General features: G+C 41.7%; 1 protein-coding gene across 1 annotated transcript; it reads right to left on the reverse strand.

Annotated features, from left to right (window-relative positions):
• Positions 1-2,186: 2,186 nt before the first annotated feature.
• Positions 2,187-16,395, reverse strand: CALM2 (calmodulin 2). The gene is made up of 6 exons (XM_052805765.1): positions 16,192-16,395; positions 11,634-11,664; positions 6,092-6,235; positions 5,912-6,018; positions 4,882-5,017; positions 2,187-3,447 (listed from the first exon to the last, which is right to left on the reverse strand). The coding sequence occupies exons 1-6, from the start codon at positions 16,192-16,194 to the stop codon at positions 3,419-3,421; spliced, it is 450 nt and encodes a 149-aa protein (XP_052661725.1). The 5' UTR covers positions 16,195-16,395; the 3' UTR covers positions 2,187-3,418.
• Positions 16,396-16,908: the final 513 nt, after the last annotated feature.

Consider the following 16,908-nt stretch of genomic DNA (forward strand, 5'->3'; position numbering starts at 1 on the left):
GCTCTAAAATTTATTAGGCTGTAGCAAAAAATTATGCTTTTTCCTTCACTGGGAAAGACCACCATATGAAGATAGCATTGCACACCATGGTAAGCCTAGGAAGCTAGCAGGGGCACCTTCCCTTCACAGAATCATTTAGATTTAAGGCACTTCTTGAGATCACCTAGTCCAACTCCCTACTCAAGCAGGGTCAGCTAGAGCCATTTCCCAGCACCTTGTCAGCTGGGTTTTGGATCCGCACAGAGACTCCACAACCTGTGCTTGACTACCCTCATAGTAAAAAAGTGTTTTCTCCTGTTCAGATAGAGCTTAATCTTTTTAGATTTGTGCCCATTGCCTCTTGTCCTGCCAGTGGGCACTACTGAGATGCATCTGGCTCCATCTTCATTCCTTCCCATCAGGTTTTTATACACATTGATAGGGTCTCCTCCTAAGCCTATACTTTAAGGGGAACATGAGTCTTTAGGCATAAGATCTCTCAGCTCAGCCCCCAGTTTAGAATAAAACAGCACCACCAGGTGTTTTACTGCACTGTTGTACCACAGAAGTTTTTGTTCTTGCTATTACAGTATAGAACATTTAACCATATTTAACAGACAAGATGAAGGATTGTATCTTAGCAAGCTGCCAGAAGCTGAACTTGAAATTTCAGAGTATTCCTACGTACACACATATGCAGAGATCTGCCTAGAGTGATCTAAGCACTACCTGTTTCACAATAGCAAAAGCACCTGCAAATGCACCTCAGCCAAGAGGTTCAAGTTCTAGAGATCAATTCCATTAGCTTCCACCACACTTTACTGACTGTACCTCAGAAGACATTCTTCCATTAGCAGAAGTACTGAAAAGTATTACCCCCATTCTGCAGTTAAAGTATGATGTAAACAGGGCTACAAGACTTCAATAGTGATCTGGAAATCAGGCATTTCACTTAAATAACAGCAAAACAGACACTTACACTAAACAAAAACAGCAGCTTTGATTCCTGTGACTAAACACTCTGAACAGGGAGCAGCCAAGATGACAGTAAATAAAGGTGGCCTTCTCATCACACATTCTTCACCCATTCATTTTATGAAAAGGCAATTATCTTGGCCAAGGCAGTCTTTCATAATGAAGAGGAACCTCTCCTTTTTACCTTAGTCAGATGCTTCCAAATGCATGCTGAGTTGTAGCAGAAGACTGTGGGTCAAAGTGTGATTCCCAGCCTACTGAAAGTCAAGACACCAGATCAGCAAATACAAATTCTTCTCACATCCTTGTTTGCATTACTTACCTCTAAAAGTGACATTTCCAATACTCTTGCACTTCAGAATCTGAAGTGGTTGTTCTGACAGTTCTGTCAAATTCTCCTCATCCTGTGCCAGTTTAAGCACCTATGTCTTGTCCCTAGTCTCCTAGGCCACAGGATGAAGACTGGATAGTGTTTGTTCAGTCACTCTTTGTAGAAGGCAAACCCTAACTGCTACAATATTTAGACTGCATAAGCTTCCTGAATCAGATTGCCAGTGCACAAGCAGCAGTTCTAAGGAATTCTGATGCTGGCAATTTAAACACTTTTGACAAGCCTCCTTTAGAAAACCAACAGAACTGCTTATAGTCCTTAGGAAGCAGGGCTTTAAGATCAGTGACCATAAACATTTGATCAAGTGTTCCTGAAATCAGGTTGATCAGCTGAATTTTACATTTTCACTGTAACTATAAATACCTCAAAGATGATTAAAACAGTTTTAAAACATTAGGTAACTGCTCTGCCTGAACCAGTGAGGGTAACCAGATGCAGGGGCCAATGCTTTGTTTAAAGGCAACCAGAATCCCCAAACAAGATAACCATATAACACATGTAAGATCAGTCAGTTCTTGCCAGGAGAGTACCAAGGCAAGGGGCATGAACAGCCTCTGGCATCCTTTTGAGGTCTTAGATTTGTCCTTGGTCAAAACCAGGTTTGTTTTCTGCTTTAAAAAAAAAAATAATTTAAACTTTGATGAAAACTAGTGCTAGAAGCACAATCATGCTCATTAGCAGATCAGTAAGGGAATGTTTTCCTTCTGTACTTTGAGCTGACTGCATCCTGAATAGCAACTCAGACATGGCAGCTTCAGAAAAGTCCAAGTGTGAGACTGTTACCCCGATGTAGCAGCTGATAGGGAATAAACTCCAAAATAATTAAAAGAAAGCAAACAGGTTTAGTTGTCCGAACAAGGAATTTTAATTTTAGGTCAACTATTGAACTAGGTCAACATCCAGTTCACAATGTCTACAGATAGTGGGCATAGCCAGTCACTACGGTAAGTTTATTGAAGCACCAAGCTCCACACAAGACTGTAAAATACATTTTAGACTACTAGTAAGAAAGCTTCTTCAAGTCAACAATACTATTAAGGGCCAGAGTTTAAGGACTAAGTTTTCACCTTCCAAGCTATTTTAAGACAGCCAATCCATTGCATAAGCAAACCAAACTGCTACATACTGAAACACATAGAGCAGCAACTGTATTGAACAATTCCTGTAAATAATTCAAGGATACATTGAAACAGTATGGGTAAATTGTAATTTTTTATTGGAAAACAAATATACAACTTGGAATGGATTTGAGGCAAATCGTGCCATAAGCAGATTTTGTTGAAAATAAGTGGCTAAACAAAGTTTAAAAAGCATAGTAACAAGAGGAGAAAATGTTTCCTGGTACAGGACCAGCAGTACAAAAAAAACTTGTGTACGAGTACCTGGATAAATCACCCGTTTTGCATTAGTGCAACTTAAGTTTCATATTGTTGACTGTCAATCGTCCACAATGTTAAGACTCCACATTTCAACAACATGTTACAGGTATGGCCACAAACAAGTTACTGTGAAGTAAGCTAGGAGAATGATTTTTACAGTGCATTAGCCACATGTATATATACCATTCACATGGTTTTATCCTGCAGTTAGCTGCAAAAGTCCTTCTCCTCCTCCATCACAGAAAGCAGAATAAACTCCTTTATGTACTGGAGAACTAGAGCCAGCATGTCACTTTAAGGAATTGCTAATGCATGGTAAACCCTAGCATACTTTTTGTAACTCATTAAAATAGTCATACCCAAGTCTCCTAAAGAAAGCTACTTTTTTTTTTTAAAAACAGACAACCCAGATGTTCCCTCAGTTAAGCAACTCCATCTAACTTTAGATGTGCAGAAGGGCTTAAATATCCAGAGTAAGCCACATGCAACATTTGTTACTTTGATCAATTTTCCAAAAATCAGAACAATGACAGTAAGATAAAGGAGAAAAAACATGGAGGAATGGCCTTCTAATTACTATACATGCATATTCTTTTGACAGTAAGGGAAAAACCTTTTACAGATAAGTTACAAACAGAGAAAAGGCAAATAAACAATTTTGTACAAGAAATTTAACACATTCTGTACAACGTCTTCACTTCGCTGTCATCATTTGTACAAACTCTGTAAAAGGAAAGAGTTGTGCAAGAGTTATTCAGAGAAAAATGTGAATTGCAAGATCTGAGAAGTGACCTGCCTTACTAGTGCTGAACACTGTTTCAAAACTGTTTTCAGTTACATTCAAAAAAGCATCTTCAAGACAGTCCCCTTCTCTAATCACACCTAAAACCCTCTTATTTTTAATGGCAAAAGCCCTCTACTTTTATCAAAAAAGTTGGTCCCTCCATGAATCGCGGAACAGCCTTACTTCCAAAATAAAACATTACAGGGTCCTCATGCCCACTGACTTACAGATAGGGACAAGATATCCAAGAATGACTAAGAGATCAGTAGAAATTGTGCTGAGGTGATCATCGGTTAAGTAGGTATGCAAGACAGTGTTGGTTTGAATCTTTTTCAAAGCAGAATAGCTCAAGTCTTACTATTTTGCCTGACCAGCTTTAAGCAACTGAATCATTGCTTATTCACAGCACATTGGAATTTAGATCCCACAAAACAGGATACTTCACTTATCTTGCTGAACCATAGTTTCAGATACAATAACAAAAAGAAACCAGGAACCTAAGAGTTAACTGGTTGCTTAAGTCTCAAAAGAGCAACTGGAAATGAGGGGTGCCTACGCTCTCAAGTGCCAGCCTCTAAACAGTCTATTTATAAGTACAGTTATGGAGCAGCAGCCTTGTTCATAAAAAACACCTTTTCACTTGCAGATGAGTGCTCATCCCACGGCCACAACCAAAAAGGCCTTCAAGGGAAGCCATACCTACACCTCAGAAACAGTGAGGGTATTATCTGAAAATACCCTAGCTCTTTTCTATAAAATGTTCAGAAAGTTAAAATGAAAACAAGCTTAGTGATTCTGAGCTGCAAGCAATTGTCTAACACAACTCCTCCTGCTTGCATGACTTCATTTAAGTTTCATGGGCAGAAAGAAAGGAGGAAATAGAAATAAGCTCTTGCTGCAGCTGATTTATAGGACATTATTTAAGAGGTCTTCTAAAGGTCTTGAGATTTCTGCATATTTTAGAGGCTTTCCCCCTTTAATTAGTAATTTTAAAAGCATTAATGAAAAATGAGTGACTTGCTACAGTCAGATCAACATTCATTAGTGAACAGAACAGTATGAACAATATGTGAACATCTCTGCTAGCTTCCTCATTCTAATGGTCATTAGACATTAGATTTAGAAAGTTATTTCTTACACTGCAGAGTTGAATAGTAATTTTTTGCCTTTGGCACAGAAGTAGCAATAACCCACTTAAACCTTTTAGACATACACAATGTAGATATTAAAAGACATTAGCTTAAAGGAACACTAACTGTTGAGAAGATCTCATCTGAACATTGCCCTGTTTAAACTTGGTGTTGCTATCAGCATCTACACAGTCACCAGCATGAAAAGTGCTACACAAAAACAATTGGTTAACAACTCCTTACCTTCATAGTTTACTTGACCATCACCATCAATGTCTGCTTCCCTAATCATTTCATCAACTTCTTCATCTGTTAGCTTCTCCCCAAGATTTGTCATCACATGACGGAGTTCTGCAGCACTAATGTAACCATTACCATCCTGGGAAGGGAAAAAAAGGAAGACTGGAAGAGACTTGCCTAAGGCCTAGTGACTTAACTGTAACTCGAGAATATTGCAGAGCAAGTTGAACATTAAGAAGTTATCATAGCTATAACCACTAGCATTTGCACAAGGCAAATGAGAGCTGTAAGCATATCTTCAGTATTGTCCAGGATCTTAGTCTTAAAAAGACATTTTAAAAACAACTTATCCAATACCGTCTACTTTGGCTGTCCTATCCCAAGACTTTTTTTAATCACTGACAAAGCAATGAGCACCTTTTGCAGCCTTTTTAGGTGACAGATGCCTATTCAATCACATGACTGCCTGGTTCAAGTGTCTTTCCTGAACAGAAACTACTTCTTATTCACCTGTTTCATGGGAGTCCAGAACAATGGCACAAGGCCTTCAGAGACCACTCTTAACATATTCCATCCTAGCCAGGACACTGGGTATCAAAGTACTAGTGTACACAAACTCTGGACCAGCTTTTTCCTCCCCACACCCCAACGTACTTATCATATGTTTCCTGTTTAAAAGTGCATGTTGCTTAAGAAGCTGATTAACTTTAGACTCATTTAGCAATTTACTTAGTAAAGACTAAGTGAAAGGTTTAAAGATTACCATTTTAAATATTTAAGCAACCTCCCTGCCAGCCTTGTACAAGTATTTTAGTATCATAGTAAGTGGTAGCTTAGTAGTATCACCCACTACTATCATGATGACTCAGTTGACTTTCAGGTATAGTACCACAGTAGACTGAACTTTACAGTGACTAGTTAACCTAGAGGTTCTAGATGACAGGACTGCAGATACCCCTCAATTCAGTGAGGAAGCTAATTAGAAGTCAGACTGAGTTTTCATAACAAATCTTTAAGGTAAACATTTTAGTACCTTGTCGAACACACGGAACGCTTCTCTGATTTCTTCTTCACTATCTGTATCTTTCATTTTTCTTGCCATCATTGTCAGAAACTCTGGAAAGTCAATTGTGCCATTGCCTGCAAAATAGTTACTTTGTTAGAAAAACACATTTTAGGCACTTTATTAAATTACTTATTAGTAAAATCCTACCATCAGCATCTACTTCATTGATCATATCCTGTAGCTCTGCTTCTGTGGGGTTTTGACCAAGCGATCTCATCACTGTCCCCAACTCCTTTGTAGTTATAGTACCATCACCATCCTTGTCAAATAGTGAAAAAGCTTCTTTGAATTCTGTACAACAACAAAAAACAAGTTAATTCCTTCAGCTTTGAAATATTAAGTTTACTTAATCATGTAAGAATCCATTGCTGCTTATTGTTGTAAATTACAAAACTTGATTTCACTCTCTTAAGACAATTTCGGTATACTGCTCAGACTGCTATAATTGTAATGCCAATATGGAAGCACCAGCATCTGGAAAACAACCCACCAGTCTACCAATCAACCACATTTTGACCTAAACATGATAGAAGGTCTTCCATTTTAGAAGTACTCAGATGTTTGTTACTATCCATCTTGAACAAAGATCCCTAATACAGAGCTGAAAGGAATAGCTGTCTGCAACTAGAATGATCCACATCCTTGGTAGGAACTGTTTATCTCATGAAAAAATAATATGAAATTACTTTGAGAAAGCCAAAAAATGGTACTTAAAATACAAATGCTACAGCTTAATAGCACTTCTGTTACTAAGAGAGGAGACAAGTCAATGGTAAAAGGTATAATCAGACCAAACTAAAAACAGGACAAGGAGTAATGGTTTTAAACTGAAAGAGAATGGATTTAGATTAGATGCAAGGAAGTTCTTCACTGTGAGGGTGGTGAGGCACTGGAACAGGTTGCCCAGAGAAGTTGTAGATGCCCCATCCCTGTAAGTGTTCAAGGCCAAGCTAGATGGGGCTTTTGAGCAACGTGGTCTAGTGGAAGGTGTCCCTGCTGAGGTCCCTTCCAACTCAAACCATTCTATGATTCTATGAAATAGTTTCTCATTATAACTCACTTCCACTGGACATGTAAGTCTGAACAGTATATGCTACATAAAGCTGCAGTACCTAGCAACATAGGTCTTAACATTTGGCCATACCTAGCTAGAAAGGAACTTCTCCCAGCTCTCTCCCATTGGACTTCTGCAGTTCTTCAGTCTATGTATATACACAACTCCAGTGAGTTGTTCAAGGAAGAAAGTCACTGTAATCTTAATTTCTGAAAAGCTGCTTAGAAAATTGCTTCAGCCCTACTGTATCCTGAAACAGGCTTCATAGAACTAGTCAAAAACAGTTGTAAGACTGCCTAACTGTGTTTCAATGCTACCTCTTAACCCCCTACAATGGCTGTATTGTAGCCAGCAATATTAATACAAGCATAACATGTTTAATTGTCCAGCCCAAAAATGGAGTTGGTTTTAATCCATGCCATCTGTTTGTCTTTGGCCACAGACCTTAAACTAGCTCACTGGACTATAGTAGCTCATACACAAATTACAGTTAAACATGGAAAACTTATCTATTCCCTTGCATGGTTCAGATCCTTTTACAGCTTTCAAGGCACCCAAGATTATGACTCTGGAGAACTCATTAGCTCAAGGGTACTCCTGCACCAGAAATACTTCCAAGAATTAATTTTTCAACATTTTCAAGCAGCCAGCTTTCCATATGGTGGGCTTCCCAGGCCAGAATTAATCAAAGTTGTTTTCGCATGAACTGTATAAAGTCTTACTTGATCCATTTTATACTCTGAAACACACTCGAGGTGAGTACAATCTGGCAAGCTTTAAAAATGCAACTACAAAAATAGGCTTTTTATAGTTCATGAATGCAGCTATAATACCAGAGCCACAGCTGAGTCCCATCCAGAAAAAAAAACACTCTTCTACCTACATCTAACAGTTTGAAGTGTCCCAAAAGCCAACTCCCACTGTTTAGCACATGAGAACCAGAGCAAGGCTACCACAGGACCAGACAAAACAGTTTCAAGCCAGTATTGTATAATGAAAAAGCAGATAGGCCAGAAAAGGCTTTTGGGTCAAGCCTAGTAGAGAAGTTCATAGTCTATCATGGAAGGACCTCAAAAGGGGAACACTGAGTCTTCTTCAAGTGAGGTACTCAACTGTTAATCAAAATGTTTAGCTGTTAACCACTTCATCCTTAGCTTGAAGGTCAACTGTCACAAACCCAAACATGAAGCAGACTTCACAGTACTGCAGTGACCCTGCTTAGAAAAAGTAATATTTAATTTTTACACAAAATTCAAAGACTTGCTTTCTACAACACTGGCCATTTAGTGGTATATTCTGAACACTTGACATGAACCACTTAAAGGACAACTCTCTACCTTTCTTTTACTCAAAGATGCTGTAGGCTAAGAAACAACCAGCTATAAATCACAACCATAAAGAAAGTAAAGGAAGTCAAAGATCAGCAGCATATTCCTGTTTGAAATGCTGAATCAAGTTAGGAATACAATTAAAATACCTCTTTAACCACTTCTAGGAACCACCTCCAGTAATTAGAACAAAGGAACAACAACCTATGCAGATACAGTTTAGATTAGAACAAGAACAACCTAGCAGAGTTTTGGAGGATTTGCACCAATGGCCAGTGACGGGCAGCTATGAAATACTTAAGTTTAGTGAGCAACTCAGTTGTGGCTTCCTGCAATGCAAGATTATAAAACACACCTCCCACACTTAAAGCACCTTATGACTCCATGTAGCACGTAAACCAAATCCTCCCTCTGTTCAACACTCCTCCATATCAAACTTAAAATGAAAATTCTCTTGTATCCTAGATAAGGCTAAGCTGTCAGAAACCTGAGGAGTGCTGGCAGAACCACTCATCTTCAGGCCAGCCTATGATGTTTCAGCCTTTCCTTCCCTCTGAAAAGCACACTGCCTCAAGAGAAAAGACTACTTCTAGGCCCTATGAAACAAAGGCTAGTCCAACAGAATGAACTCTGACACCCTAGCTCAAAATGTTCCATCTAACAATAGCTTTTGAGGCATCTCAGCACCACATCACCTTTCCAGATGAAGTGGCAGTCTTCAGTGACCTAATATGTTCCATGAACCAGAACCACCATTCCCACTCTCACACTGTTCAGCCAGCTATGTCTGGAACTTTTATAGGAGAATGTAAATTGTTCTCTTCAGCTACCAGGAGCTCAACACTTAAACATGACTGCTTCTACTACAAAATAAATTCTAAATAACTCTTGTGGTCAGATCCCCAACAGAGAACCACAGCACAATACAGGAAGAAGGCATAATGAACACCATACATAGGCCTACTTGTTCAGAGAGCTCATTTACACCTCTTTTGAGGTCTAGTGGTAGAAAGTATAGCTCACAAGACCAGGTGCTTTGGGACAAAAGCATCTTTAGAATTTTCCCTGACCACCCACATCAAATGGTCCTGACCTACATAGCTTTTTTAATACAACACTTAACCAAAGGGATACCCATTTGACTCAGCAACTTCAATTCTGACTGAATGAAGCTGCAACTAGCACTCGCATTCTGTACCTATGCAGCTTTCAAAATCAAGTCTTTCATATGAACAAAACCTGGGAAGTCTTTCACCCCTACCTATAACAAGAAGCTTCAGTCCTATATGACCAATGAGCTCCATAGAAAATAAGAACATCCGGAATCTTTAACAACTGTATTCTGGTGCTTGACAGCAGAGGTGGAAGATTTATTTCAAGCCCAGGAGAAGTGGCTGCTTTAACTACTTTGGCCTTCTATTTAAGAAAGGGAATGTTGTCTCTACCCTGTAGTACAATTTTCTTAAGCCCACCTTCAAATCAAAAGCTAGGTATCTTCATATAAGCGGAAATGGAATGGTACCAGGCTCAAGCCTTTAAAACCACAGTCTCAGTAAAACATGCAAACTGTATGTGTGACAGTTTTCCCATGCAAGACTACAGCCTTCAACAGGAAAACTAAGCAGCCGGCTTAGTCAGCTGCAACCCCTCCTAAGCAGTACTAGGGATGGTTCCCTAACAGACCAGCAGTGGGCTTACGTCTTCACATCAGAGGTTTACAGTTTACTTGCAAACACATTTGCTTCATGAAATACCACAGCTGAACTGAAAGCGGCAGGCCATTTTACACTGGACACTAACACTAAGTTATACTTTTATTCTTTCCATACAGATGAAAACCCCCTATTCCAGTATGACAAGCTTATTAACACTCACTTTTGGCTCTGAGAACTATACTATCATTACTGAATAGCTAACATTTGCACTAATCCTGAGATAGCATTAATAAGCTTCCTGTTTATATTCCATAATCAGCTACATCAACAAATAAAGCTTCTACAGTTAAGAACTGGAACAATGAACCATTATTGAAAAGACAGCAGTGACAATTGGTAAAGCCTGCTCCAACTAAACTGATCACAAAACCCTTAAGATATGGAGGCCAATTCCTGAAAAAATCTCCAGTTGAACTAGATTTGGCTTGTGCTTACTCATTAAGACAGTACCATGGTAACAAGTAAACAGACTAAGGACTTTCCGCAAAACCATAATTAGTCTCCTATGAGTTAAAGCAAGCTTCTGAAGTCTAAAAGCTACAGAAAAATGTTCTTACACTTCAGATTTGGCGATTATGGTAAAACCAAAACTAGCTCATCATGACACTTCTGTTTAATGCAGTGTCTTCAAGAGCTACACTGTAGTTAAATAGCAACACCTCTCAGAGGCTGTTATTTGTATGCTTGACCTGGTACTATCACATTAGCAGAATCCTAACACCCTCTAAAATCATTTTGCATGACAGTTATGCACACTGAGACTTTCTAGTATTAATACTATACACTTGTCAGACCAAAAACCCTTAAGTTTTTTAATGTCCATGGCAAGGCTGAATTCTGCATTACCAGCTTTAAGACACATCTATTATTGAAGTTGAAATCAGTCTTCAGAGAACAGTGACGGACACTAGTTTGTGCAGCCTGCATGAGTAGGAGACATGATAACCAGAAGTTTTAGCCACCAGTAGACAGTTGTCAGTGCATAGAAACCATTGTTAGGGAGCCAATACTAAGATGCAAGAGATGCATATTTATTTAACCATTTCAGACCAAGCACCAGACCAAGTACACAGAACACTTGTGTCCAAGTACACAATACAGTTCCAAACATGGAATATCAAGAGTTGTTATCACAAAGCCAGTCTCTGCTGTCATCAAGAACAGCCACTCTGTAACACCTCCACTGACAGGAAACCACAAAGTAAATTGGTTTTGCCTTCTGTTAGAAGAACACTCCAGATTCCAAGTCTTCACCAGAGAGCCACCCCCCCAGCCTTTCAGTTTGCACTTGGAACAATTCTGTAGTAATGAGAAGGTAAAAAAAAAACCACAACACCACAGAGTCCCAAATCTACTAGCTAGTAAAGCTGTGAGGATTGTCTAACTATTCTAGAGGACAGAACTTCAGATTCATTGTATCCGTGGTGCTTTATAGTAGATAAGCCTTTAAAACTTAGGTGACAAATTAAAACATTCCACAATATTCTTCAGTATCCAAGAAAGCTAAATAACTTGTGTAACACAGACTGTCACTGGATTAAGAGATGTGCCAGGTCAAGTAGGAGTCGCAACACAGCATGTAAAAACCTCACCTGCAATCTGCTCTTCTGTCAGTTGATCAGCCTGCAATAAAAAGAGAATATCATTATAGTTGTAGCAAAAGTTTAAGGCAAAATAAGACACAGACTTGTAGAGGCCTCTGAATATGATAGCTGCTCTTCAGGACTTCTGTAGCATTCTGAAATAGTTCTAACACAGCTCAAAAGGCATCATGATTGCTTGCTAGGTAAGAACTGGCAGCCTGTCCTCATTTCCTGACCCTGCAATATCTGGTACACCCAAATAACGGATTACCATGTGTATCAATCCATTACCCAAGCAACACTAGCAAACTCAAGGCACACAGGTAGGTCCCTCTAGACTGGTTTTAAAAACTTGTTAACACAGGAGGCTACTGGTAGTAACATTTTGGTAAACTAGCCTCAGCTTTAACACTAAACACTTTAGGTCTAAGTAATGCAGCATTAACTCCCAAATTTAAGTCAGACTAGTCTCTTTTGCTAAGTTACAATGCTATAATTAGAAAAATATACTCTTCTCTACAATTAAATAATCCTTTGATTAACATGAAGCTTCATGTCCAAGACCTGGCCATAAAAAACAGAGTCCATACAATCAGTACTAGCAGCTTCAGCCCAAACTGGTAATTTCAATGCATTTGTCATGTGGCTGTCTAGACTTTTTTCAGACTGCTGTCTACAGACTCAGGTAGCATAATGTAGTTTACAGGGCCACTAGAGAAAAGTTTCAGTGGTGTAAGACATATCATTTCTTTATCAGTTGAGTAAGCCCCAGCTTATACCTCATTTTGCTCTATCACTGAACAGTTTTGAATCAACTGGATTTGACAGCAATAAAAAAACCCCCTCACTCTTCCAAGGCCAAACCCAAAATGGACTTCACTCTTGAAAGAGCACAAAGGCATTTGAGGACTGCAGAAGTACTTTCCCTAGGTTTTCAAGTCAGCTGATTCTTCAAACAAGTTCTGGATAACTTCAGTTGAGTTGTAGTAATAAGCCATACATTTCCTTCAAGGAAGCTCCTTGAGCTCTTTACCCTATAGTACTCCACCAAAGAGTCAACCCCCCCCCCCAGCTTTAAAATACAGAAAAGATACACTCACTGCCCAAGTTCAACACCACCCCTTTTTAAAGTTTTGTTCCTATTGTTCTTATTCAGCAACAACCTTTTTATAAGTACTGCAATATTGACAGAAATATTTTCAGTCATTAGCTGTGCCCACAAAGGTGTCTCTATGCATTAGCCATCTACCAATGAAATACTTAGAAAAAGGTATATACATCACCTGTCAATTTTTACTGATTTCAATTTGAATTACTTTTCTATATTGCATGCAAACTTAGAAGTTTCCAGCTTCTGGTTATTCTTCCTGTAACAAAAGTGAAGCTAGCTGCTCAAGCAACCATACAAGAGCTAAACCACTTCCAAAAAACATATGCATGCAATACAGCAACAGCCCAAGATAAAGGCCACAATCAGTGCTTTCTCAGACTGCCTGTGGCTCACCTACTCTAAGAATAAAGACCACACCATGAGCAGCTTTTAAAAGAGCAGCCAGTGGGTATTTACAGCTATAGACTCCACTTGTTCCAATTTCAGCAGCTGTAGGAAGTATTCCTATGCAGGTTCAACTTCTTGTTTTTAAAAAAAATTGAGATAGTCTAGGGTGGCAGCAACACTGCTGAGAACATCACCAATTCAACATTAGGCTTTGAGATGGAAGCATTCTGATGGTCACTTAACAGAAGCCTAACAGATTTTCGCTTGTCTGAGTGTATCATTAACACAGACTCACTCACACCTTTGCATGCCACTTACATTTTTATTGCTCAAGTGAAGATAATGATGTGCTATATTTCTGTAGGATATTTATATCCACAGAAAGCTGTGGATCAGATTTAAGCAGCAAGAACCTAGTTTATTTAGGTCAATACTTATGGGTTACCAAGTTGAGTCACATACTGTTTTATATAAACAGTTTTATATAAAGACATGACATTAAGCAGTGTTTAAGCTGTTAAGTGTTCCCAAACTCTAACTCTTCCAGCAACTTAAAACATCCTATAACCACTAACCATAAATTTGGATAAGCTTTGTCAGTACCTGTAAGAGGTACAGTGTTTAAGAGCATGAAGCTTATTAGAAGCCACAGGTATAGGGCAGTTGAAAGATAAGCTCGGAGGTGGGGCAAGGTTGAACAAACACCATCTGTACTCTGCAGTGCTAGGCTCTGCAGGGCCTGGTGCGCAACAGCAGTAAAAGGCGGAGCCAGCAAGTCTGCCAGATCACTCCCTCCCATGCCACTCAGGTGGTGGGCTATCAGCCCAGATCCATGCATGCGTGTCACAGGACACTGTGGTCTTCCTAGAGGGACCTTCTGGAGTTCTTTGTCCTGAATTTAAGCTAAATACTCATGGCACCATACATGTGACAGTATGCACACCTTCAGTAATGCAACCCAACTTCAGAAACACACAGTTAAATTGCAACTGTAACATGCCTATACTGAAGTTTTGATATGCCCCTTACTACAGCCAAGTTCCACCTGAAAACCTCCTTTGATAAAGTCAGGGAACCCATCACAGCTTTGACACGGCATTCTCCGATCCATGTTGCAGCACTTTCATTTTCACTAAAATAGCTCGCATCCTCCCAGCCCCAGATTATGTTGAGGGGCTGACAAAGAATCTAAGCCTCCTAGGAAAGAAGGGGAGCTCTTGTGTGTGTGTGCAGCACGTTCAGTGGCACAAGCAGCCTCTAGAGGTAGTGTTTCATTACAGTCGTAGCTGCTATGCAGTAATCAGTTTGGAAGATCCTCAACAGAGCTGACTAATGCTGCCCAATAGAGAGCTATCAGCAAATCACAGAACAGATGACACTGTTCCCCTCCAAAACTCGGCATTTTAGTATAATTCACAGGTGTTAGATCTGAATGGACAGTGTTGTTCTGGCAAGATTAACTGAAGAACAAGTACTACACAGACTAGCATACAAGGGCTAAAACTACACTTATAGTAGGTTAGCTTATTTTGGGAGCAAAGCATTCTGCTTTATCTAGCATGTGCAGTTTTGGACAACATATATTCACAGGTTTAGCCAGTCTGGTCTGTCAGGATGAACTATAATCACATTCAGAGTGTCACTGTGCCTCCTGGACACACCCATTTTTATATAGACCTTGCTTGAAGATACTCCATTTTTGGTTCTGTACAGACAATGACTAAAAGCAGTAAGTCTTTTGCGGCTAGATTCACTGCTTTTTTTCCTTTAGAGATGATTTGCTGTACAGGTTCACAATTCAAGCACAAGAACAAATTCAGGCTTCTGTTCACCTAATTTCTTTGCCCAGAGAAAGCACTTCAAAAAAACCCCTTAATTTTAAGTACCCACCGTTCACATTAGACATGGTGAGTGGATAATGATCTGATTCCTTAAAAGCATGTAATGAATGAAAAGGTAATTCCACTATACTGCATCTTCTCTTAATGCAGAGATAGTACTAAGTGGTCACTGGTGCTGCTTTTGCAACAGAATTGTTGCAAATTCCTTTTTGTACGTGCTTCAGTATCCACTTGTTTTAATTAAAAAGCCCAAACGCATATGCTTTAGACCGAATTTGAAACAATTCTCCAATTCCACACAGTGTGTTCTATTTCGACGGTTGATTAAAATCCTAAACAAACGTATTGCTAGGAAAAATAAATTGTGCTTGCTCAAGAAAATGCAGGACTGTCCACCGCAATGACCAAAACGGAAAGCCAAAACTGCTAAAAAAAAAAAAAATCCCTTGTTCAAGAGAGCCACCGACAGCAAGGCGTTATCATGAAATCGGCAGAGGAGAACGGCTCCAGCGTGAGCTGACAAGAGGTCTAGCAAGGAGGGAGATGGTGCAGTGAGGCAGTGTGCCCCTCATCATCATGCTGCTCAGAAGCTGCAGGGCTCCGCATTGCATTATTACCAGGCGCAACACACCTCGCTAGCGAGCCAGACATCTTAAGCGCTCGCAGCAGCCGTTGCCGCGCCGCTGGCTCCCCAGCCCCATGCGCCGGCTTGCCCGGGGCGGGGGGGGGGGGCTGTTAGGAAGCGATAAGAAAGTGGAGCTGGTACCATCATGGTAGGCTACTTCCCCCCTCCCGGCACCCCCCAACGCGGGTCTCCTCCCAGGAGAAACCGTTATCTGCCGCTCCCCACCCCCTTCCACCCCCCCCGACACACGCCCCAACAAAGCGTCATGGCGCTCGAACCGAGTGGCAGTTTGAATTTTGAATCCGCACCAACGCCCCAGGGCGGGAAAAGGACCCGGGCAGGATTCGTCCACCACGACTTCCTCCTACGCACACAGCACCTCCGAGCAGGACCCTCCGCCGGGCTGAGCCCACCGGCCACAGCAAAGGACCCCTTCACCCCTACCCTACTGCAGGCGACCTCACCCCGCACCAGCCAAACCACCTGCCCCTCTCCTACCTACCCGCTCCCAGTCACAGGCATCCCCATCCCCCCGACCCCACACACTAGGCACCGGACCAGCACCCGCAAAGCTCTGTCGCTACCCCATGCCCAGGGACTCACCATGGTGGCTCGGCCTGGTTGTGGGGTGTGGTGGAAGCTAACGGCTGCAAGGAGCACACAAGCAAGCACCCCGCTCTGCGGCTCACCTCACACTGAGCCCTGCCTGGTTGCCAGCAGTGCCTCATAAACCTCTTCACAGCCCTCCCGGATCGCTCCGCGCCTCTCCCTCCCCCCTCCCCTTTCCCCGTCGGGGAACAGAGCTGCGAAAGAAGTCCCGGCTCCTCCCGCTCTTCTCGGCAGGCCCCCCCCGCACCCCGAGAGCGTGCCCTTTTTGCCCCCCAGCCCCCAAGCCCGGGCGCAGGAAGGGGCGAGGTGCGGGAAAGAGGGGGGGTGCGCTTGTGAAACGGTGCGGGGGGGGGGGGGGTGGCGGTGCCGGAGGAGTAGTCTGGGGATTATTTTTCTGGGCGGAAGAGGATTTTAGAAAAAATACCGAGGAGTGCTGGGACTCCAGAAGGAGGGCACTGATTGGTGGATTCATACCTGCAATGCGTCACTTGGACATGCACAGTCTGGGCTGGGAAGCGGTTACCCCTCCCCCTGCCCGCAGTGCGTGAGGTTCGACGCGGCGCGGCCCAGTGCGGCGGGGTCCGGCCCGGCCCGGCCCGGCCCGGGCGATACCGCCGCCGCCGGCCTGTCCCGCTCCCTGCGCCTGCAGCGGCGGGGGGGCGGCAGGCGCTGCGGCAGGGTGTGCCGGGCGGGCAGGGCCCCAGCGCCCTG

Source organism: Harpia harpyja, chromosome 13 (assembly GCF_026419915.1).
Source record: "Harpia harpyja isolate bHarHar1 chromosome 13, bHarHar1 primary haplotype, whole genome shotgun sequence".
Classification (NCBI taxonomy): domain Eukaryota; kingdom Metazoa; phylum Chordata; class Aves; order Accipitriformes; family Accipitridae; genus Harpia; species Harpia harpyja.